The sequence below is a fragment of the Magallana gigas genome, chromosome 10 (genome assembly GCF_963853765.1).
Source record: "Magallana gigas chromosome 10, xbMagGiga1.1, whole genome shotgun sequence".
Classification (NCBI taxonomy): Eukaryota; Metazoa; Mollusca; class Bivalvia; order Ostreida; family Ostreidae; genus Magallana; species Magallana gigas.
The window spans coordinates 33,359,263-33,383,483 of NC_088862.1; the positions used below are offsets into that span (position 1 = coordinate 33,359,263).

General features: G+C 33.3%; 1 protein-coding gene across 1 annotated transcript; it reads right to left on the reverse strand.

Annotated features, from left to right (window-relative positions):
* Window positions 1–638: 638 nt before the first annotated feature.
* LOC117684032 (uncharacterized) lies at window positions 639–13,341 on the reverse strand. Its single transcript, XM_066074288.1, has 6 exons — window positions 13,211–13,341; window positions 9,941–10,130; window positions 7,265–7,482; window positions 5,687–5,914; window positions 4,102–4,220; window positions 639–3,062 (listed from the first exon to the last, which is right to left on the reverse strand). Exons 1-6 carry the CDS (start codon window positions 13,290–13,292, stop codon window positions 2,280–2,282), a joined length of 1,620 nt encoding a protein of 539 aa, XP_065930360.1. The 5' UTR covers window positions 13,293–13,341; the 3' UTR covers window positions 639–2,279.
* Window positions 13,342–24,221: the final 10,880 nt, after the last annotated feature.

A 24,221-nucleotide genomic window follows, 5' to 3' on the forward strand; every position in this document is an offset into this window, starting at 1 on the left:
GTGGAACCTACATATAGCATTCATTTGATAGAGAGAAATGCTACTAGTATAATAGTGAAAAACATAAGTATTGAAGGAATGCTTATATAATAGTAAAAAATATAACATAAGTATTAAAAGTATACTAGTGATACACATAAAACCAATATTGAAAGTTGGAAATAATGCTAGTATAATAGTGGAACACAAAAAGTCAATACTGAAAGAGGGGATTATTGCTCGTATACCGGAAACACATACTAGGATCAATTTCAAAGACGGAAATGATATTAAAACAGCATCTAAGATCATATCGGAAGAGGGAAAGGATGTTATTAAAGCAGCTTCTTCGCTAGTCAAGGGTTTCTCTCTTTTGTTGTGGAAAACAGCAGAGTCAGCAATATCTGCTGTGCAAAAGCAACGACGCGCAAAATCTGAATAAGCATATTTATATTTTAGTAGCTGTTTCTGATAATTTTTCATTTACATGACAATAGTGTGAACGCTGTAGGAACAATGACAATGAACGTCGGTCGACGTAAATAAAATCGATGTATTAAATGAGTTGTGATGTGGAAATATGTAAATTTCAATGTTCAAATTTGAAATTATATATTGAATAAAAAAAAAGCCGAGATGTTGGTTGAATTTTAATCGGATTAAGTATGCATACATTAAAAAGATTAGAGGAATAATGACTGTCGTGAAAATGTATAAAACAAAAGTAGTGAGTATTTTTATAGGATTATCCTTCGACGTATATCAGCATTAATCAGTGCTTTAATTCAGTTTCTTGCAAACATGTACAAAAGATAAGATTTTACCTTTCCTTATGCTAAAAAAGGAATCAAATTCCGTATTATACTAAATATAATACACTGAAGAACATGGACAAACAACGGCTGCAAACAATGACAAAAAATCTCAGAAAATCAATGGTTTTTGTATATGACTTGTTTGATTTTTGATTTCTCATACCACAGATATACTGCGTATATATGATTCTGTCGGTTCACGTGGAACATGTACCCACGTGTGTTGCTGTGATACGTTGGTCCACGGAACGAAAAACGGAATTAATCACTTGAAAAGGGTACAACACATTTCTCTCTAATAAAATCCTTGTTCATTAACTTTTTACCTAACATATCAATTACTTACAAGAGCAATAGATGACAAAACATAAAAGACATAGATTTTAGAAACCCTGACAGAAGGTAAATAATATATGTAATGTTACATAACACTTACTCCGAAAAGTAAATTGAGACATGCCATCGGATTAAAAGAAGAATTTGATAGCCTTCCTTACATGTTATTAAATCAATATATTCAAAAATATAATTTTAGTTAATTTGAAAACAAGTTTTCCTCACGACAAATGTGCTCCGTTGCGATTGATGGGGCATAATAATGATGGCGATTCTTTACAATCAACATGGAAGGTGATCACGCACGATTTGAGCTACGATTTGACATCGACAAATTATAAAATCTAAATAGCTCAGATCCGTGATTGTTTTAGAACAACACAGTACTAGTATGTATAAATGTGCCTATATAATATAATTACTTCATAATAAGCCATTACAAAAAAAATGCCTTTCATGTTTATATAGGATGCATGTGTGAAGAGCAGTAATAACAGCCAGGTTTTAGTCACTGTGATCATCTAATTAACCATGTAAAGTCTGAGGAAACCGAATCATCATTTTTCATAAATAATATAATAATAATTAATATAATATGATAATTTCAAGATGATACCATCATGTTCATTTAGATTTCTTATTTTAAGCTAATTCTTATTTCCGCTATTCTACATTTTTCCATTTAATTAATCGTGAGAATTGGAAATCGCGAATTAACGAATGTCTTATTTTTCTCAGGGTTTCATTTAGTTTGCTGAAAATAAAAAGCTTTAATTTTAAATCTGTGTAATGTGCTTTTCGCGACTATACGCGGATTTATGAATTCCTTGCGTTTAAGTTGTAATATATAATAAACAATTTTAAAATATTAAATACATGAATTAATATCAACTGTGACTTATTTTTACACATATATCAGGTAGATAACTTATATTTTCGTTTTCCGTCTTGCGATTTAGTGACACCCTAGCTGGAACCATCCTGATCGAACTTTGGGAACACCGCGGCTGCGTTCAATATCGTAGCAGCTAGCCTTGTTTCTAGTCTAGATATCTAGAAAGGCTAGGTAGTCTTAATGTAACGTACTGAATGAATTTAAAATGTTCTTCTTGCCTTGCTAAGTTTATGTATCATTATGGCTACGTAAAGCTATGTAGCTGGTACGATCTTTTTATCAGGTTTTATCATTACTTTAGGTCTGTCATCGTTTTGGAAGAACCGCATAACATCCATTGCTATTATTAATCCAACCATAACAGTAACTAACACGATTCCCAGAATTCCCACGTTCCTGGCACTTGGCCGTGGATCCTCAGCACACACCTTTTTCCGTACAGTCGCAGAAAGAACTGAAATGTCTACTTTTAAATCTGAGACCATATCCTCTATTTTTTCATTGATGGTAATATTTTTCTTCACACACGTGCAACCACATGATGATACGTTTGACACCGGTATTTGTTTAGAGGTTGATAATTCACTAACTGGTTTAGTTGTTACATGTTCAGTTGTTGTGTATTCTGTTGTCTGGGTTGTGATGTGTTCAGTTGTTGTGTCTTGTATTGTCTGGGTCGTGACGTCTGCAGTTTTTGAGATTTTACCAGTTGTCTGTGTTGTAACGTCTTGAGTTGTTGAGTCTTGTGTTGTCTTTATTGTAATGTCTTCAGTTGTTGTTTCTTCTGTTGTTGGTGTTGTGACGTTTTCGGACGTTGTGTCTCCTGTTGTCTGTGTTGTGACATCTTCAGTTGTTGTGTCTTCTGTTGTTGGTGTTGTGACGTCATTAGTTGTTGTATCTACTGTTGTTGGTGTTGTGACGTCTTCAGTTGTTGTGTCTTCTGTTGTTGGTGGTGTGGTGACGTCATCAGTTGTTGTTTCTTCAAGTATCTGCTTTGTTGTGGCTTCTTTTGTTGTTGTTGGGTTAATCTCTATTGTCTACCAAATTAAGAAGACAATACTTGGTATTCAGTAACAACAATAGCTTATTATCATTCTTAAGCCGTTTACTATATGTTTAGATATTGTTTTGTTGACCTGCATGACTAATGTTATCTTTGTGAAAGTCCATATATTTAACATGCCCTACTGTAACGTCTGTTTTTAATTTTTATTATATTATTTATTAAATTTTGCCGTTTCACGATTTTTAAAAACGGACGGCATATATACATGTATGAACATTTGTCTCATCTTTTGCATAGTAATTATGATTAAGGTTCTGAAGCTAATCTACTTGACTTGGCATTTAACCATGCAGACAACACGAAATATTACCATGCATGAGCGTTGAAAATCTTAAAGGTGTGAAAAGTAAAACCCGAAAGGCAGAACATGCATTGTGGCAACGCACATTGAAAAAATTACGCACTTTAAAAAAATTTTCAAAGTGCGATCAATTTGGGACCAAATCAACGCGCTTTGAAATTTTTTTTTCAAAGTGCGTTAAATTTGGGACCAAGGTGCGTTTTGAAGGTACATTAACATTTTTCTTATCGAGACACTTAACGCACTTTGAAATAATATGTATAAATCACATGTTTGTTTACATGCACATACAGTTGAATCCAGTTGATACATTGATCTCCATTATCAATATATAACGTTATATAAATCATTTTTCGTTTCTTGCATAGCCCAATGTACCAGATAAGAAATAAATTTGCTGCATTCATAAGAAACGACAATTGCTGAGCGATGCAGTTTACGTTATATTTGGATAATTAAAATCTCCCGAGTTATTCGGTGATAATTATTTTTTTTTAGTTTTCTAACCCCTCCTCCCTTTATCTTACTTCCTAACGTTTATTTTTTTTCTGTAAACTTTAAAAAAAATCTACCATGGCATATATAATCAAATGTTCAATTGTCCTTATCCTTTCCTTTCTCGTATCCATTACTTTCATGTATTGACTATGACTTAAAGGTAAAATTTAATTAAAAAACGATGTTTCAATTTTACTCAATGAATACTTACAGTTGTGACGTCACCAATCGCCCTGGTTGTGATCGGTGAACCAATCGGTTCACTGCACAACTCGTCCTCGGTCAATCCGGCTTTGAACGGTAAACTGTACGGGTCGTTATTTAGAAATCCTAAAACGTCATTAATCAAAAATGTAAATTTATCATTTTAATGTAATGTGTTTTATATTCAGAAGGCTAAATTCGAATAAATTCTGATTTTGATAATATTTGGAGAACCGTTTTGTTTACACACTTAGAATATAATGAAACCTTATGGTCAAAAGTAGCATAGAAAATTAAGTAAGGCGATTAAAGAGTGCTACAAAGTCAATTAGACTCTTTATTGGTCTAACCGACTTTGAACATGTGATCCTTATTTGCACCGATCGGCTGAGTTTCTTTTCTTTCTTTTTTTTTAAATAGTTTGCCTGGTTAAATATTTGTAGACAATTTCACTGAGAAGTAAATCTTCTGGCCTTTGGCCCTCGGGTTGATATTGGAGTCTCGGGTTGATATATTCGGATGTGATACATATTTTGCCATGTATTATTCTCTCTTTTTATAATGTACTTTAATAATAATTATTATTATAGAACAGAGAATAATCATATATTGAACGTGAGACATCTGTGCTCTGAACCACCAACCAAGCAGAGAAATTGTACCCTTGATAAGTACGGTTTTTTGAGAGGAAAACAAAATACGTTTTGGTTATCCTGTGCGCATATATATGGTAGTACCCAAATGTACCTTGCATTATTATTAATTTTAAACTGGCAGGAAACTCTCAATTGATAGATGACAATACATCGGGAATTGGTGCTGGATAAATTAAAGTTATAGAAAATGTCTACAAGTCATGCAATCTAATCAAAATTAGACCTTTCATCCCGCTCTCAGTTATGTATGGTTATCGCTCCTTTCACGAACGGTAACCATACATAACAGAGAGCGAAATGAAAGGTCTAATTTTAATTAGATTGCAAGTCATGTGCCTTAACCCTTAGAGTAATATAAATTTCTCAAACGACGCTTAATTAGCTGTATAACATTATATTTAAAATAGTTCACATTAAGAACAGCTTGTATGGACAAATCTTGCAGCAATTTAATCACTTAGCTATATATGTGAATTTACATACTGGACGTCCCCATATATACACCGTTCATGATGTTTAGGCCATTTGGGCTATGGGCTCAACATGTCCAGTTTCAATGCAGATGATTATAAATTCCAGGTATTAATAATAAATACGAAAAGTATGAGTTTGTGAAACGCTAATACTGTGACTCTGTATGGCATTTTGTGGCCAAGGTTAGTCCTCCACGAGTAGACTAGACTCCAGGATCAATGTTACATTTTAAGACAAAAATTGTTGTTAAATGATGTTCAAAGGTAACCGCTCAAAATAATAGCAAATTAGAATGAAATTCAAGGGCATTACCCAAATTCATTACATCAAATTAATTACCCAAATAGAAATACAGGGAACATTCGGTTTTTTTGGCACTAAAGAATAAATCTGCAATATATGCATGTCAAACTTGTAACCAACGTCCATTTTCTCTTCAATCTGACCAGTGGAATGACCTACTTCTGTGGTAAAGGTGAGTGTACGCTAGATGAGGTGCCGACAGTCTGCTATTTAAGCCTGTATTATACTGCAACATGGAGCAGGAACTCCCCGCTGTAACGTAGACTGCTCCGCAACTTGATGACGTAAGGCAGTGCGAAGCACAATCAGATGACGTCAGCGCAGTTTTGGAATCGTAACCCATTGCATAGACAGTGGTGGACATCGTTGTGAAACAGGAGTCTTCGCCTGAATGAAAGCAATGAAACACATTTTAATAGCCTTTTATGCATGTGTTTTGGATTTGAAATGATAACAAATACCGCATTGCGCATTTATAACTTCATCATCAGAATCGGTGGGTTTTTTGTCACCGTAGTTATAAAATGCAAGAAATTGTAGCATAAGGCTGAAAAATGCTTTTTCGTTATACCCTCCCTTTTTTTTTACCAATCAATGTTACATATTTTTCACGTATATCGAGAAAAATGAATAATTAAGTAAATCTATCACATACTTATTCAGTTTATCCGCTAAATGTACAATAAGGGACAATAAGTCGTTGCACAAATAAATTGCTTTGGCACATGGTAAATGTAGCCTGAATTTTAACACCTTTTTGCGTAGTGTATGTAAACACAACAGAAGAATGATAAAATTAAAGGTTACAGTTCTATAAGAGCTCAATTGTTGTGGCCAGGAAACTATATTGAATTTTCTTCGGATAAACAATCTTGAACTTGTTAAGTTGATAGCTGATTTAATTATTGATTAAAAAGAAATGAAAAGGGCGGACATTTTTATCTTTAAAAAAAATTGAGAACTATCACTTCTAGCCACACAAAATGTTCTAAGAAGGGTATCCTCCATTTTTTCTTACTGACTGGGGAATTATTGGAGAATGTATATCAATGTCAATAAAAAAAAATAAATAAATAAATTGCTCAAGTAACAGCTAGTAAGAATTGTTTCTGAAGTTTAGAAAATGCTGTGAAAGGACATATTATCTATTAATCTTTCATGCTACATAAAACCAAAAATAAAATCTTTTATAAGCACTCAAAAATTTCTTAGATTGAAATACTAGAAAGTTTGTCATCACTGGCAATATATTGGAAAACGTATATATAAATAAAAGAATACAGCGGACCTTTTTGATAAGAATAATTTTCTTTTGAATCTCCAAGTCTGCGATTGATTTTTCTGCCGAGCTGTCATGCACTGTTGAAGTACATGTAGCATTTGTTTGCACTGAATATTGGGTATTTAAACTTTAATCTGGCGTTTGATTATTTTCCCGAAGCTTCAATTAAACAAAAGCGTTTAGAAAATTAATTGGAAGAATAATCAAATGGCACTTATTTATTATTTTATGAATCACGATATCATGAACAAACGACAAAATATATCACAAGACTATATCTAAAGTATATAAAGAGCTAAATAAGTGCAATAAATTCAAATTCCAGCAAAAATTGATCATATAGTTCTCTCTCTCTCTCTCTCTCTCTCTCTCTCTCTCTCTCTCTCTCTCTCTCTCTCTCTCTCTCTCTCTCTCTCTCTCTCGTTATCAGGTTATAATAAAGTCTCGAACTTTACCGCTCGGGTTTTCACAAATAAACCCCAGGGACACTGCAGAGGAGCACGCCGTTAGACTGAGAGAGTCGAGACTGACGTACCCACAGGCGGTGGCCACGGGGTACCCCAACAGACTGTCGAATCCGTTGGTAATGTCTGCTCTGAGCACACAATCTCCCCAGTGAAACTCGGATGATCCGCCGACGCTGGACTCCATGTGTAGACCCACCCAATATTTTCTTCAAAATAAAAATGTAACATTTTTTGTAAACCTATCCACTATTTTTTACAATATTATTTAATTCTGGTTGTAACGCGCATTCTGATTGGCTGAACAAATATTTTATTTCGTATAAAGAATGTTGCCTACGTCATATAATATGATAGTAAGACTAACGTCAATTGTTATATAATTTAATTCTGGTTGTAACGCGGCATTTGATTGGATAGAAAAATTTAGTTAAATTTGTATAACCTGGTTTGAACGTCACAAGACACGTCACAATGCACCAACGTACTAATTCACTTGACGTTACGTTTGAATTTTGAACAGATTTATATCATTTTTAAAAGTAAAACGGACTCAATTTGTACAGCAAATTCCAGAAAATTAAATTATAAGGAATGAACTCAATATCTACCCAAGTTATACTCGTATAACCTGGGTTGGAGCAATTTACGCTTTTTTATAATCCGCTTCGCGGATTATAAAGCGTAAATTGCCCCAACCCAGGTTATACGATTATAACTTGGGTAGACATTGAGTTCATTTCTTAAATTCAGTAGTATATTCTCACTATATAACTCTATATAGACAAGTAGTCAATAACTATAATATAAGCTCGTCCGAAAAATATTGACCGGTTAATATTTTTTTTATTTTGACCGGCTAGGAATAATATCTATATAGAGAACATTCCCTCTATTTCAAATAATCGCCTCTGATTTGTTGATTCGTAAACGATGACGTAAATAACTCTTTGCGACTCCAAAACAAGGTGACGTCATAATAGACAGTCAGTCAAGGCAAGTAAACAACGGACGTGCAATGCGACGGTTTGCTACATATAGAATATCACTCTGTTGTTTTGATCTCGGCCTTGGTATCAGCCCGAGCGGTTGGTATCGGCCCAAGCCCGAAGGGCGCGGGCCGATGCCATCTGAGGGCTGATACCAGGGACGAGATCAAATCAACAGTGTGATGTTGTTTATATCATATATCTAAAATCAAAGACTTTTATTCAAATTCCAATTCCAAATAAGGAATATAATTTATCATGAAGAAGCTATAGATTTTTTTCGGATTTACGAAACTCGTTCGTTTTATTCTTTTCTATATGTGTTAAGAACTGTATGAGTTGTCGGACTTTGTTGACAAACTATATGACATTTGAAATATACTGGCGTGCGACCAATTCTCGCCGAGTACCATTTCTCGCCAGTCATTGTGACGTCATTTTATCAACACATAAAATTATATACAAAAAATGACGTCACAATGTACTGGCGAGAAATGGTACTCGGCGAGAATTGGTCGCACGCCAGTATAGTAGAAGAGAGTCTATCGTCTGAAATGAAGCACTATCTATTATAGAGAGAGAAACTTCCATCCTTCACAACGTCGTAATGATTCAAATTCCTTCACTGGGATTTCGTAAGTTTTCTGTCAGATTCCATTCATAAAAATCCATACTGTTAGACCTATAGGGCCCAGCAAGTTGTTTGAGAACGTTCATAAGCGCGTCCATTACTTAATTTTTACAGTCTAATCTCTGGTTTTCTAGGATTAAGTCTCGTTCCATCCTTCTCTATATATCCTCCATAATGTAAATGTTGATATATTAAATATAGCGTGCTATTGTTCTGAATACACAACCGTTGTGTAGGTTACCTCCCCTTGCTTAGATACATATCACTCTTTGGCGCTATTTTTAAATTATCATTTTCCAATTTTCAGCAATAAATAAAAATATTCAGACGTGTAAGGTGATGCTTTGTATTATCTATTTGTTATTCTATCGTTATTTTACAAACTAGTCTTAATTTAAAGCAAAGATATTTGGGAATTAGCGATTTTAAATTTGAGGGCAATACACCCCCTTGGCGACAAGCTGAGACAGAGAAATATCAGCCCCGAGGGCGATACAGACCTAGCTTTCAGCTGCTGTCTCACCTAGTCGAAAACACGTGTATCAGGGCTGATACACTACTAGGTATATGATATCATAACGGATATAAGGATTTGCGAATTACTGTGAAGTAAAATCAGGTAGAACATCGGTATGTTAATTCTTACGGTCGGCGGAATATCACCATTGACCGTTTGATGCTGAGGGTATTTTGGAAATAAACTTTGCACAAAATTGAATTCGTGAATTATTTGTTGAGCTGAGATAATTACGGCGATCTGTTTTCGTTTACTTTCTTAAATTTTGGTTTGTTTCTTCATATAACAAAACAAATGTTGACTGTGTTTTCGGGCAACATTGATTATATTAGCCCCCTTGGGACGAAAATATTGCCCTCCGCTTCGCGTCGGGCAATATTTCGTCACTCGGGGGCTAATATAATCAATGTTGCCCTCAACTCCAGTCAATATTTTTATAATATCTTTTTACATGCATGGTTTAGTTTGCAAATTTGAAATCCATTTAATTTCGTATACTGAAGGAGAAAAGCGCTGAAAATAATGACTACCTGCTTGGCAGCCAGCTAAACTCTGATGTATATACGCCATTGGCGTGTTCGATGAAGCTCTTCACGGAGACGAGATCTGTTTTGTCCCCGAAGCTCGCCAGAGTGAGACCACGGTGTTTACAGGCCTGGTACGCCTCATCCCATGGCAACAAACTAGTGTGGAGCTCAAACCGACACGATGAACTCGAAACTGAAACAGAAAAAAAATCAACTGTGAAATTGATCATCTTCACGATGATTATATTTTCGCTATTAACAGCAAAAATTACAGTAATCATTGATTACTCTTCCGATTTTGTGCGTTATTTCAAACTTTTGTATCGTAAGAATATGACATGTGAAAAGAATAAGAAAATATGAAATTACTAATTTACCCTCTTTTTTGCAACACATGAAAGAAACCCCCAGAGTTAAACAGGATTTTAATTAGTTTTACAGGCTCATATGCGTATTAATTATATTTATGTATCTCTTACGAGTCTTGGCTAGTTTCGACTTATCAAAAGTATATGTGACTTAATATCCATTTCATGGTTAAAATATATAAAGCTTTCCTATTAATTTATACTAGACTTTGACCCGTGCGTGCACGCGTTGACATTGCATATCGGGCATAAACGAAATAGGTACATCGACACACCTTATTATTGACATTTACATAACAAAGCTATAAGCCTACAATAATGCTGTTAATTTCACTACACTTTCTTTAGTTTGAATAATCTCACTGTGTCTCAGGAAAGGCCCTCACCACAGTTAGAATGTCTCCCTTATACCCTTATATCCCTTATACCCGTAATGTAGCAGAAAATTGCAGAATCGCTCCGGAACGATTTTGGAGAAAGTTAATGAACTTAAGCAACAACAGTCAAATTCATCACAACAAACCTTTTTTATACTGCAAATACCTTTCAACTAAAGTTTTAATCCATAAAATGGAATAATTCAACACCTTTTCACCAACGTACACGAATTTTCTTTGTAAAACTGGGTCCGTAGGGCATTATTCATTTTTACGATAAAACATCTTCACTTTCCTTACAAATATAATGTAACTTTTTTGCATGTAATCAAAAATTTTTTGTTATTACGAAGACAAAAGTAAGTACTTAGTTGAAATGTATATTTGTTATTTTATACTTTCTCTCATGAGAAATCATTAATATATAGGTACAGAATATATAGCAAAAGTCCAATGAAAACTTACCCGTATTTGTATTATCATTTCTTAGTTTATTCATGCTATTTCGGGCATGTTTATCGAAAAATGAAAGTAGATTTTTGATTAATTTTACAATAATTGCCTAACAGTTAAAATTAAATTATACATATACCTTAAGGACATCGTAACACATTTGTTGAAATAGCAAAGGTGTCAGCAAGTACTATGGTGCAGGCATTTTGTAGTTATTCACAAAATGTCTTAATTTATAAGTATAGATAAAGCCTTTATAATTCATAATAAAAAGATATATCGTAATATTGGAAGCATAGCAGAATAACCAAAATACTTTAAATATTCATGAATTTGGAGGACAGGTTGGCCAAAAAATATCAATTCCAATATAAATATGTAATTGTATTAACTGATAGACAATTTACGTTTTTATAATTTTTTCGTAGAACAGAAACTTAATATCTTATCTTATATATATATATATATATATATATATATATATATATATATATATATATATATATATCTGTCACATGAACATCTTCCCAAGTCAATGGTTTCTGATCCGCTCCGCTTCCTGTGGGATTCGAACTCGCGATGTACGCATCACAAGACAGACACTTTATCCATTATACTATGGAGTAAGTTACATATTGCAGTCGATAAAATCCTTTTAATAAAACGAAATGTCGTTTCGATCAGCGGTCAGCCATTTTGTGATGATGTGTTATTCCACCATAAATAGTTTCTCAAGATAAACCATTTGAAATTCTTTTAATTCAAATATATGACAAATATAAATATTTTTTATCTATACTAAGTTTATATATTCATATCGAATAATATATGTATTTTTCAAATTAAATACAACTTTATTTTTTCCCCTATCGTGCTGCCTATCATGTATTTAAAATTTTTAAATTCAGTGACACAGGTATGTAATATGTACTTAAATACTTTTCTTTTATATTCCTCTCTATTCACGAGTATGTAATGTACTTTCTGTCTAAAACTCATTTCAATGTTGTTTATTTTATTTGTTAAAATAATTTTATCAGAAAGGCATTGCAGTGCTGTTTTATAGGTTACTGGTTTAAATAACTACGACACACATCCGTCCGAAAAAAAATACAAGCAGAAGAGAAATATTGCAAAGTTAAGCTTAAAAGCTGTTTGAAATGAAATGAGAAGCACGTTAACAACATTTCGCTACATTGCTATTAAATATTTTGATTTTAGAATTAACAATTTGAAGATATCGATGGTCAAACAACAATTTTAATTGACGCCAATATTTAGATTGGGTGCTCTCTACAAACTATAATTTCAAAACGTATTGCCCAGAATATCCCTGATATAATACTATATTTACATTCCAAATATTTTTGCATGTAAAGCTACTGCAGATATAGCACCATAACACAGACAGGGTACTAAAAGGTAAAAACACGAGTTTTAATTGTGACGTCACAAACGCTGAACGCTGATAAATACAACGTCACAAGCGAAAATCAAAGATCACGCTTGTGGCTGTTACTTTGGCTCTTCCATTAATTTGAACTTACCCATAGGATAATACAGTAATTTGAGGTATAATTCGCATTTGCGTCCAAGGCAAGAAGGTAAAAAAATGTAAATATAAGCATTAAATCCTTATTTTTTGAAAGATATAGTCTCATAACTGCAACGGTGTGTGCAAACAAATTTTCATAACGCGCTAACGCGCGTTATTCAATTTGTATGCTCACACCGTTGCAGTTATGAGACTATATCTTTCAAAAAATAAGGATTCAATACTTAAGTAGTTTTGTGAATATTCAAGGACATCAATTTTCGTGGTTAGAGTGAAAATTACAGTTTCAAGGATACCTAAATTCGTGGCAAATGATCCTATCAATGCAAAATGTTAATAGAACTTGCACTTCGATTAATATTTAATTTCGTGGATCAACGAAATCCACGAAAATTGGTATTCAACTAATACTGGTTGAATACCAATGAAACCACAGTACTCAAATCCTTAAACCGTCATCATAACACGAAGAGATATATGCTTGCACCTATCAACTACAAGTTTTTCAATAAAAACTTACTGCCTAGAATATCACTATCCGCAGACCCAACAAATCCAACATTAAAGTACAACAATATGTAGAACACACAAAATAGTCGCATGGCGGTCCCGTTCCGCGTTTGACAGTAAGAGACCGTAAGACAGCTAAATCCAAAACATTACGCACGAATACAACGTTGTTTTAAAATATTGTCTACAAGTATATGAAACAAAAATGAAAATATCGACCCAAAAGCGTTGAATATTAAGCCCTTTTCAAATATCGATAATACAATTTAGCTTATGTATTGACTTTCTTTTGTATATGTTTAAAAGTTATTTGGCAATATTGTGTGTATACTGAAACGCATATTGAAGGTCATTTTTGTATTTTTGTATTATATAAGAATGGCTCATATTTATTAATCTTATAATTAGCTTTCAATATAGTTCGTCAAGTAGGAAGTAATAGTTTTTTAATGAACAACAGGAACAGGACATCCAATTTTATTGTGTTCTGGAGTTCACCATAGGTTTTAAAATTCTCCGCTTAAACTGCACTATCTCCCCAAAAGCGAAACACTTTTTATAAATTTAAATCATCATGGCATCATTGTCATCTTTTTCTCTTCCTCTTCTTCTTCTTCTTCTTCTTCTTCTTCTTCTTCTTCAATTTGGTACATGTACATTAGAGATAACATGACAATAAGGTAATCGGTGGAATTCAGACATACGTGTATATACATAACAAGTTCTAGTAAAAGATGCAACCTTGGGATTTCCCCTTTAACATATTTTTTCACGCCGCTAAAATGAATCATGTATATACATGAAACAGAATAATGTTAAACCATTTTATTTCTTCATTATTTCTTCCCTGACACAACATAACTTTTTTGAAGAAATAAGCTTTGCACAAATGAAGAAATAAAGTGACCAACAGAAGAAAATCTCATTGCTATGCGAGAGTTCATAATGTATTGAAAATGTACTTCAGTATTAATATTTTGACTTTCTTTGTACTTACTGGTTTCTCTGGTTAGTTTTTGAAAATTAACGCCGATCTTCTCATTTTTGACAAGTTTACAAAATTTAATTACAAGGTTCTCCAAAGGCATTTTAAAAATTCATTTTTTTTTATAAGTACAGGCAACGATTATAAGTCAGACACCAACTGGGAAAATATATCTAAGATTAATTGGAAGAATGTTTAATTTTACTCTAGAACCTTGAAATACACAAAGCAACATGTCTGGTTTGTGAAAGTCAAATGTACCTTTATATAGTTAATCGTTACTTCAATGTCAAGTTTGAAGGACATCCATTGATTTATATGTTGTAACAGTCTTTGATTCGAAGGTTTGATTTGAAAGACTTTACTATCACTATCTATGGCTCGAAATATTTACATTTAAACAGTATACAAACAGCAGTGTTGATTCATCTATAATTTTGGCGAATGCAAACAAATTGATGGTCAGCGTGCTCCGTTGATCTAGGCAAAGTGAGTGATCAATCCGTTTCTTTACATTGAAATGCCAAGCTCAGACTGTTGTTTACCTCTGATTAGCTAGTATTCTTTTTCTTTAGAACTGCAAACGATGACTTGCTAGTGAGAACATATTTTTGTTTTCTAAATGAACAAATAAAATATCTACAGCATGAGTCTCCTTTTCTTCTTTTGCATTCCTTATGCGCAACACAGCGCAATGAGTCTGTCCGGGCGTTTTGTTTTGTCATTTTGGTTGTTTGTTTTTTGGTTTTTTTTTACCTTTTTAGGAATAAAAAATATGAAATTTACGGTGAAATATAATACGAATTTCAAATTGTTATTATACGAAGAAGTACTTTTATCCACCTTGATATCCCGAGGCGTCCATAAGGAGACTGTTTTTTTTACTATTGATCACAAAAAATCCTTAGTGATATTGAAATCTGGAATTATTTACACAAAGCTTATATTTTTAATATCTGTTGGAAACAATTAATTACATACATTTACATTCAGTGTATCTTTCCCATTATGTTTGCATTGGAAATCAATTTTCTTTGAATACACTTAGCTAATTCATGCACCGACAAATATAAACGTCATCACGCGTTTTAAGTTTATTTATTTTTGTAAGATGAAATGAACAATTCAATATTGCATAAGCCATTTTATGTGTACTTATGAAAAATAATCATCAAATCAAATCTACTTGCTAATAATAAATATTTTCCTTTACGACACTATATTTTTAGTCGCGGAAGCAAACATGTTAATATTGATGTTCCATGGATGTTAGCGTTCATATCCCCGCCTAAGATCGTATTCAACGGCTTTACCGCGACGATACACATACATTCCATACAAAAAGACATTAGTATATGTATAAACATAAGCATTGAATACTTATTTTTGGATATCTTCGGTCCTTTAACATACCAAACTGTGCACACAAATTGAATACCGCGCGTAAGCATATATAATCATATTTTTCCTACTGATGTTTATATGTTTGAAATATTGTGTATCGTCGCTATAAAGCCATTATATTCATTGTACGCTCTTAGGGATAAGAAACATACATGAAACATCTATATTAACATGCTATTTTGATCGCTTCCGCGACTTTAAATATAGTGCCAGAAACTTTGTCAGAAAAATTCTTTTTTATTGACAAATATATATAATTTAACGATTATTTTTCATTAGTACATATCAGATTGGTTATGTAAGTTTAAACTTTTCAATTAATCTTACATATAGAAATATAGTTTACTCAAAACGAGTGATGACGTTTTTAGCTGTGCTCCTGGCGCATGAATTAGCTAAACGTATTCAAAGGACATTGAACGTCGCATATTTACAATACAAACATGAAGGAAAATATAAACTGAATGTAAATATACATTTTTGAAGATAAGATAAGAATGAGGAGCTTTCTTTCTGTAATTTTTTTTTTCATTCTATACGTATGTATATAAATATATAGTTTGATTACCTCTTCCGTTGACCCCTCCCCGTTCCATACTACAGTAGATTATACTTATCAGTGCTTAAAGAATAACCATACTGTCAAATAATTATATATATATATATATATATATATATATATATATATAAATTGGTGAACATCCATAGCGCTCATTGAATTTTCCTTTTCAAATTGCAATGATTGGGTTCCCAAAATTTATCGCACTTTGATTTTTTGTCTTTTTTTCACAGTACGTTGTAACACATCTTATAAGCCATAACTTTATACAGTTGTCGAAATATATAAATTATGTTTTGACGCCGCTGTTCACACAAACAATCAGTATGCCAAACATGACTTTGTTGTTGGATTTTTGTAAGAGAAATATATATTTTTCGAAAGTGAAAAATTACACGGCAAATAAGTCTATATCATACAGTTGTTTTCCGGTATCACCAGATTTTTTTCTTCGTGAGTAAACTTCGTTAAAGGCTAAAACTTGTATATATTTCAGTGTTTTCATCGTTATATAACCGTTTTTGTGGTTTTTTCTAAATTCACTTAAACGCATTTTAAGTGACTACACATGACATTGTCCATTTCTTAACTTGAACTGACTCACATCAGTCCATTCTAGCATACAATGTATTGTTAATGCTTTCATTTAATCAAACGTTAACGTTGATAATTAAAACCATAACAGTGATCGTCCAAACGTTACTGACATACTTCTTCTAATGGTATTTCACTAACCAGGTAATATTGTTATGAATGATGATGTATATTTTTTCAAAACACCACAAGTTTTATACGTCATGCAGGTATAACCACCTTAACCACTTATATCGGAGTCTGATCCATGCTCTTGTTTTGCGATATATCGCTCAGCTGCCTGAAAGAATCGAATAAAATCCAAAGATATTATGAAACCAAACAGAACAGTAAATATCGCAATTCCCAGAATTCCAACATTTCTCGCACTAGGTCGTGGATCTCTAGCACAAGCTTTTTCTCTGATAGTTGATGAAAGAACTGAGGTGTCTACTTTCAACTCTGAAACCATTTGTTCAATTTTTTCCTCCAATGTTATATTTTTTTCTACACACACGCAGACACATGAAGAAAAATTGTAAACCGAAATCTGTGCAGTTGTTGACACCCCGTCAACCGTTGTCTCTACGATTGCTTGTGTTGTGACGTCATTTTCTGTGGTCTCTTCTGGTGCTTGTGTTGTGACGTCATCTGTCGTTATTTCTTCAATGGGCTGCGAAGTATCAATTGGTTCTGTAGTGATTTCTGTTGTTGTTGTTGGGACAATGCTCTCTGTCTAGAATGGAATCGAGGGAAGAGAAAGATCAAAATATTGCAATTTTAACATTATTTTAAAGAGAAGGTAAGGAATAGCGTATTTGCGAAACGGTAGGATCTTTTGAAAATATAACATACTTCAAAGAAAAAACCCTCTAATAATTCGTACCTGATAGTATTCATCAGTTATTTTAAATTAAAGCTAAAACTGGCTTCATGAAAACTAAAGCTATTGCAATGAATTGTTTTGGAAGAAGTAATGTCAGACTTTTCAGTCTGTAGGTTCATTTCATTTGCTGTGTTGACCTTGACGATCTCCGATCCTCAGCAATGTGCAATAACTCTGGATTATTTTCATTCGTACCATAAATCTGCCTTATAAATAGACAAATTTAATTAGTATTGTAGTGTTAATATTACGCTCTGTTATTTAACGAACTGCTTGACTTAGTGGTTCCGTGAAGACCTACTAGGTAATAGGGTTTGAGCCACAGATGCAGCGAGATAACGATTTTTTTTGTTCTAATTTGATCTCAACTTGTTTTATTTTATCATATTAATCGTGGCAATTGCGATTAATTCGTAAAAATTTGATCTCAACTTGTTTTATTTTATCATATACATCGTGGCAATTGCGATTAATTAGTAAAAGTCATGGATATCATCAAAATATTTTCTTAAAATTATTTATAAAGTTTATAGGATAAATAACAATTTTATGATTAAAAAAAGCTTTGAGGCCGTGGATCGGAGCACCTTAAGCGGTGACTTGCCGCAATAACCAATATGTATGTGTCTAACATTCCAGAGGCTCGTTCCAGATTTTGTGTGTTAAATGGAATACAGTATAAACAAAATTGCGAGCGCTTCAGATCACCTGCTCTGCTGAACACGCTTCAGAATTACCGTTGTGATGTCAGTGATTGTTGTCGTAACAATAGGTGAAACTAGCGGGAGATTGCACAGCTCGTCTTCAGTTGGATTGACAATATAGGAGTAACTGTATGGTCCATTATAAAGGAACCCTGAAACATAAACCAATCAATGATGCTATTATTTCAGGAAAGGAAGCGTGTATCTATTTATTTCGTTCATTTTTAATCCAAGAACAAATTTGGCTACAATTACCAAAAATAATGTTTGTTTTAGTATAGATTAAGAATACGCTGTCTAAATATGTTGTTATATCTTAAGCGGTACTGTAGCCTTAATAAACCATTTAAAATGGACTTTTTATCGATTAAGCCTACTTTGAAAACTATCTTTATTTGAATTAATTTCATTGAATGTAAAGTTCAAAGATCTACTATATTTACAAACTGTGATCTTTTCATAGAACCTTAGTCCAGTTCCACAAAAGTTGCACATGGCTTTTAACATAGACCATGCTATTGCTTGATTAGGGTCACTCAATTTATGCGACATATAAAGTCAAGCTTTTAAAGGCCCAAATAATTATTATAACCAAATATTTTCCAAGTTGAGTACTTCAATACTTCAAAAACCAGGTCAATACATATGTCCATTCTTTAAAGAACTTTGCAGCAGTACTGTATACATGACTACCCCCCCCCCCCCATTTTTTTTTGGCTTTTCTACACTTGCAAACAGTTTCGCCCCGTCTTGAATTTGCCAAGACACAGTTGATTAAAAAAAGATAACACGAGAAATTCGAATTCGCTCAGTCTTAAATTCGACCACTAACAACGAGGACGAAAGGGGCGACAATTAAACGGATTTGAATATTTCCTAGCTATACGCAGTATCATTTTTTTAAATAAGGCAGTCTTTTCATGCATGTAACACTGTGCCGGATAATTATGCCAGTGCCAAGGTGGCATTTTTGTACCCGCTTAAGCTGCATATATCGAAAAATTCAAATATGCTATATGATAGATCATTGCTTAGAGAGTTTACAACCACCTTTGGTATCAGTGTATCTCACCTGTCAGGTGAGATATTTACCTTTCAAAAATAAATTCCTATAGGAAATTAATTTTTCCCATGGGAAAAACAATATTCCTATAGGTAATTTGAAATTTCCTATCGGAATACAAGAACTTCCTATAGGAATTTCAATTCCGATAGGATTTGATAAAATCCGATAGGAAAACTTAATATCCTATAGGAAAACTACATGTCTAAATCAAACTCCTACAGGAAATACCATTCTCCTATAGGAAATATAATTCCTATAGGACTTTTAAAAATTCCTATAGGATTGTCAATATTTCCTGTAGGAGAATCAATTCTCCTATGGGAATTATCATTTTCCGATGGGATATTAATTTTTAAAGGTAAATATCTCACCTGTCAGGTGAAACACACTAAAACCAAAAGTGGTTATATACTCTCTACACAGTGGTCTATTATTTGGTATACATGGATTTTTCCGAATCTGCATCTTAAGCGGGTGCAAAAATGCCACCTTGGCACTGGCATAATTATCCGGCACAGTGTTATGTGAGAGTAAACACATTTATGAAGACATCTAAGATTAAATTTCTAAGAATGTTGGTATGATGTGGAGATCTGCAGATATTAGTGACCAAAGAACTGTAACCTTATTGAACTAATGTTGTTAGCGTGACGTCATTCCCAACGTTTACAAACAAAGGTAAAGTCTGTTTTATACACCATCGCCTTATGATCTGAACTCAACTTGGTAATAAAATGTATTTGACTGTGTTGCACTGTGTAAAAAAAAAAAACAAAAACAACACGGCATTATAAATATTTTTCCATTTCTCAGAATATAACACAGAATGAAAGTTTGCCATTCAGTCAATCAAAAGATTAGATGACTAAAAGCTAACCAAAAGGTGACCCAACGACATAAATCTGTATTTCAGTGACCACCCCAGACCTATCAATTAGCATTCAGGACTGCGTTTTACAACAGAAACTACGATTTACTACCAAATGCATATATTTACATTCTACTGTGTTTTTCCATTAAATCCTGTGATCTTCAAATGCCTCTAAATGCAACAAGTAGTCAAAGGTCAAATTGACAAGTTTTATTATGACGTCACAAATGTTGAATGCTGTAAACTGCAACGTCACAAGCGAAAATCAAAGTTCACGCTTGTGGCTGTTACTGTGGCTCTTCCATTAATATTAACTTACCCTTAGTATAAGATAGGAATTTTAAGGTATGAATCACATTTGCAGACAAGGCAAGAAGTAAAAAAATGTAAATATAAGCATTAAATCATGATTTTTTGAAGTATACACTCTCATAACTGCAGCGGTGTGTGCATACAAATTTTCATAACGCGCTAACGCGCGTTACTCAATTTGTATGCACACACCGCTGCAGTTATGAGAGTGTATACTTCAAAAAATCATGATTCAATGCTATAGAATGTCTACCGTAAGCGTTCAAAGTGCATATACTTAAAATAAACTAAATATTTTTACAATTTTTGGAATGTTAGATAGGAGCAAATGCTTTTGCATAATGTTTCTGCCTGTTTGTCATTTAAGATTTAAAACTGAGGTTGATGTAAGGTTTTTTTTTTGTAAAACTCAGCCCTGATGACTTAATGGTATGATTCATCTTGTGTTAATGTTATCTACGACGTACGTCGAGGGTAATAGTGAGTCGACACTAGATGAGATGCCGACATGCTGCTAGACAGGTCTGTGTCATAGCGCAAAATGGAGCAGGAGTCGCCGGCAGTGACGTAAATTGCCCCGCAATCGTCTGATGACGAGAGGCATTTTGAAGCACAATTAGATGACGTCAGTGCGGTTTTACTTTCGTAACCCATTGAAAACATAGTTGTGGATGCCTTTGTGAAACAGGAATCAATCCCTGAAAGAGAAACAAGTATTTAAAAAAAATAATCGGCATGTGATATCGTTTGTCGGGTTCATGTTAATGAGATGCGAAAACATCATGGTATATGCAGTTAAAGTAACAAATGGGATATATCGCACCGTTTGTTGATTTCGAAATAGCAAGACATAAGTAAACTTTACTCTTAGTAGGCGTTTTTAGTAAGTCGTTTTTAATGGAATATCTTTATATATATATATATATATATATATATATATATATATATATATATATATATATATATATATATATATATATATATATATATATATATACACATATCTCGCAGGCAAATATGAAGAATAAAAACTCTTTTAAATATGGTCAAAATTATTTGTCTGAAGATTTAATCATCTGTCCAACCAAGTTCGTATCTCAAACCTCTTATATTTAACACTAAGTCTTAATAACTACACACGGTAATTTTACCGTTTGGATTTTCGCAAATGAATCCCATTGATACTGTGTTAGAACATGCTGTTAAGCTGAGGGAGTCTTCTCTGACGTAACCACAAGCGGTGTCCTCAGAGTAAGTCAGACTCTCAAAATCGCTGGTGACATCGGTGTTAGGGACACAGTCACCCCAGTGAAACTCGGCGGATCCGCCGGCGCTGGACTCCATGTGTAGACCCACCCAGTAATTACTACAAAAGAAATCAGTAATTACTCCATGTGTACACCCACCAATTATTCTCTACAATATGTGAAAGTACGTTATATGTCCATATGTAGACCAACTTAGTTTTTACTACAAAAGAAAATAAATACAGTAACTACTGTGTATAGATTTAAACCCATCATACTAGTATATTACAAAACGAGAATGTTACTCAATGCAAAGACAACTGAACTGCGGGGGTTTAATGTGATTTATGTATAACTGGTACCAAGTAATAATGTTGAATTGATAGTGACTACCTTTCTTACATCATCAAACCTTTCACAGTTAGAGAAAAAACTACCTCTTCTCTAGCTCGCCGATTTTTGATGAATAAACATCTTCAGCGTCTTCAATAAAGCTCTTCACGGAGACGAGATCTGTTTTGTCCCCGAAGCTCGCCAGTGTGAGACCACGGTGTTTACAGGCCTGGTACGCCTTGCCCCATGGCAACAGACTGGTGTGGATCTCAAACCGACACGATGACCTCGAAACTGAAAAAATGTACGCGTAAAAATTCATTCTTCAAAAACAAGATCATCCTCTTAACGAAGCTTGGAGGTCAATCAATTACCAATCATATCTTTCCTACAATTTTAGATATGAATTTTATAACTAATTCTATTATTTAGTAACGAAAAAACTCAAATATATATAAGCTTTAACATTTGAGTATTTATCATATCTTTGCATTAAGAACTCTTCTTCTAAAGAAAATTAAAAAAGTTATGAAAATGGCAACGACCGTTCAGTCCTTACAAGTAAACATTTGCATTAAAGAGGTTGTGTGGTCAATAAAGACCCCATCAGATCAGCCTTAAGAGGGCTCGATGGTTGTTGCCATTTTTAGACTGTATTGATCTCCTTACGAAAAAGAGCTATATATAAAAATGTAGGAAAATACCTAAATTTAAAAGGAAAAATTTATGGACTTCGTCTTTACTGAATGATTGTTAGTAGCTAAACAAACCACATCTTAACATTTTAGGTAGATCTGATGGTTAATTTGTTCACCACCAGCCTCCTTAAACTTAAAAAAATGATATTGTTTTGTCTCACTATACATGTATTATTTAGTACAAGATATGGCTTGAAAATTTCCTGAATATTTCCCTTTATATCTATACGGAATTCTTCGACTATCCAGCCCTCCTTAAATATATCTTATCAGATAAAGACATTCTAAATTCCGTATCCAGAAGATTGTTATACGTATAAGCATTAATAGGACTTTTAGCGCCCCCCTCCCCTTCCCCTCCCTTACACGCTTGCACAAATGAGTAACTGGCAGATTTGATAAACAATAAGACTACTGTTTAACGATATGGATAACATAATAAAATAATGTAAATTTATTATGTAATTACATTTGGCTGTGAATACTATTTAGCGTTTTGGTCAGATAGCGGCCTCCGCTAAATTAAGTACATCGCTGAATACTAACATATGGTGTATCCAGAAATGCGTTCACTCAAACCCCTACTAACTCGTTATTTACGAAAACAATTCTAGCCAATTATAACACGTTTACAGTATATGTACCTATATCAACTATGTGCAGAAACTAATATATGGCCCAAAACCCCCCAACATTTTATCTATACAAATACACTTAGCATCATTGTCTTTACTAACCTAAAACCTTTTTTTATATAGCCTTATTTTATATACCAAAGTTTTGGTTTTTAATCTAACCCTTTAATGCTGCACTGCAATTGCAAAGTTAGCGCTCTAACAAATGCACTTATTGTTGTGTGATGACTACTATCATTTTATTTGTTACCAATATTAGGATGGCACTCATTGTTCTAGATTTGATATGTATTTGACTGTGTATATTTGTCTAGTTGTAACACACTTACTAGTTTTGCAATACTTTGTTTAAATGGATGAATTATTGTAGAAGAAGGATAGTAATAATTCATCTATAGCTTCCTCTGAAAACGATTCCAGTTGCATTTCATATAAAAAGACGTACTTAAACTGCCTTGTGTTTTTATTAAACTATAAGGTCAATATCTAGTAAATGATTCCACAGTTTCTTTTTGGTGCTAGAACCATAATGACGTCATAATTGATTTGATGAATTTTTTCTCTGTATTTTACGACTTTAAAGGAATTATGTAGAGAATGAAACAAATTTCTTTAAATTCTGTCTTGAATCATGGAAAAAATAACTCTGATACCTAAAGTCAATTTGAGATCATTTTATAGAGGAGACCAAGAGCTTGTTTATTGTCGTGTTTAGAGAGACGGTGGGCATTCTGATATATTTCATGAG

Bases quoted from the DNA above. Each gene is read 5' to 3' on its own strand.
- LOC117684032 (XM_066074288.1), bottom strand. From the start codon at position 13,292: ATGCGACTATTTTGTGTGTTCTACATATTGTTGTACTTTAATGTTGGA. The intron at 5,915-7,264 runs GTAAAGTTCGAG...GCTTTCATTCAG, and splicing joins TATTTGTGAAAACCCGAGCG to GCGAAGACTCCTGTTTCACA. The intron at 3,063-4,101 runs GTAAGTATTCAT...TTAATTTGGTAG, and splicing joins CGATTGGTGACGTCACAACT to ACAATAGAGATTAACCCAAC.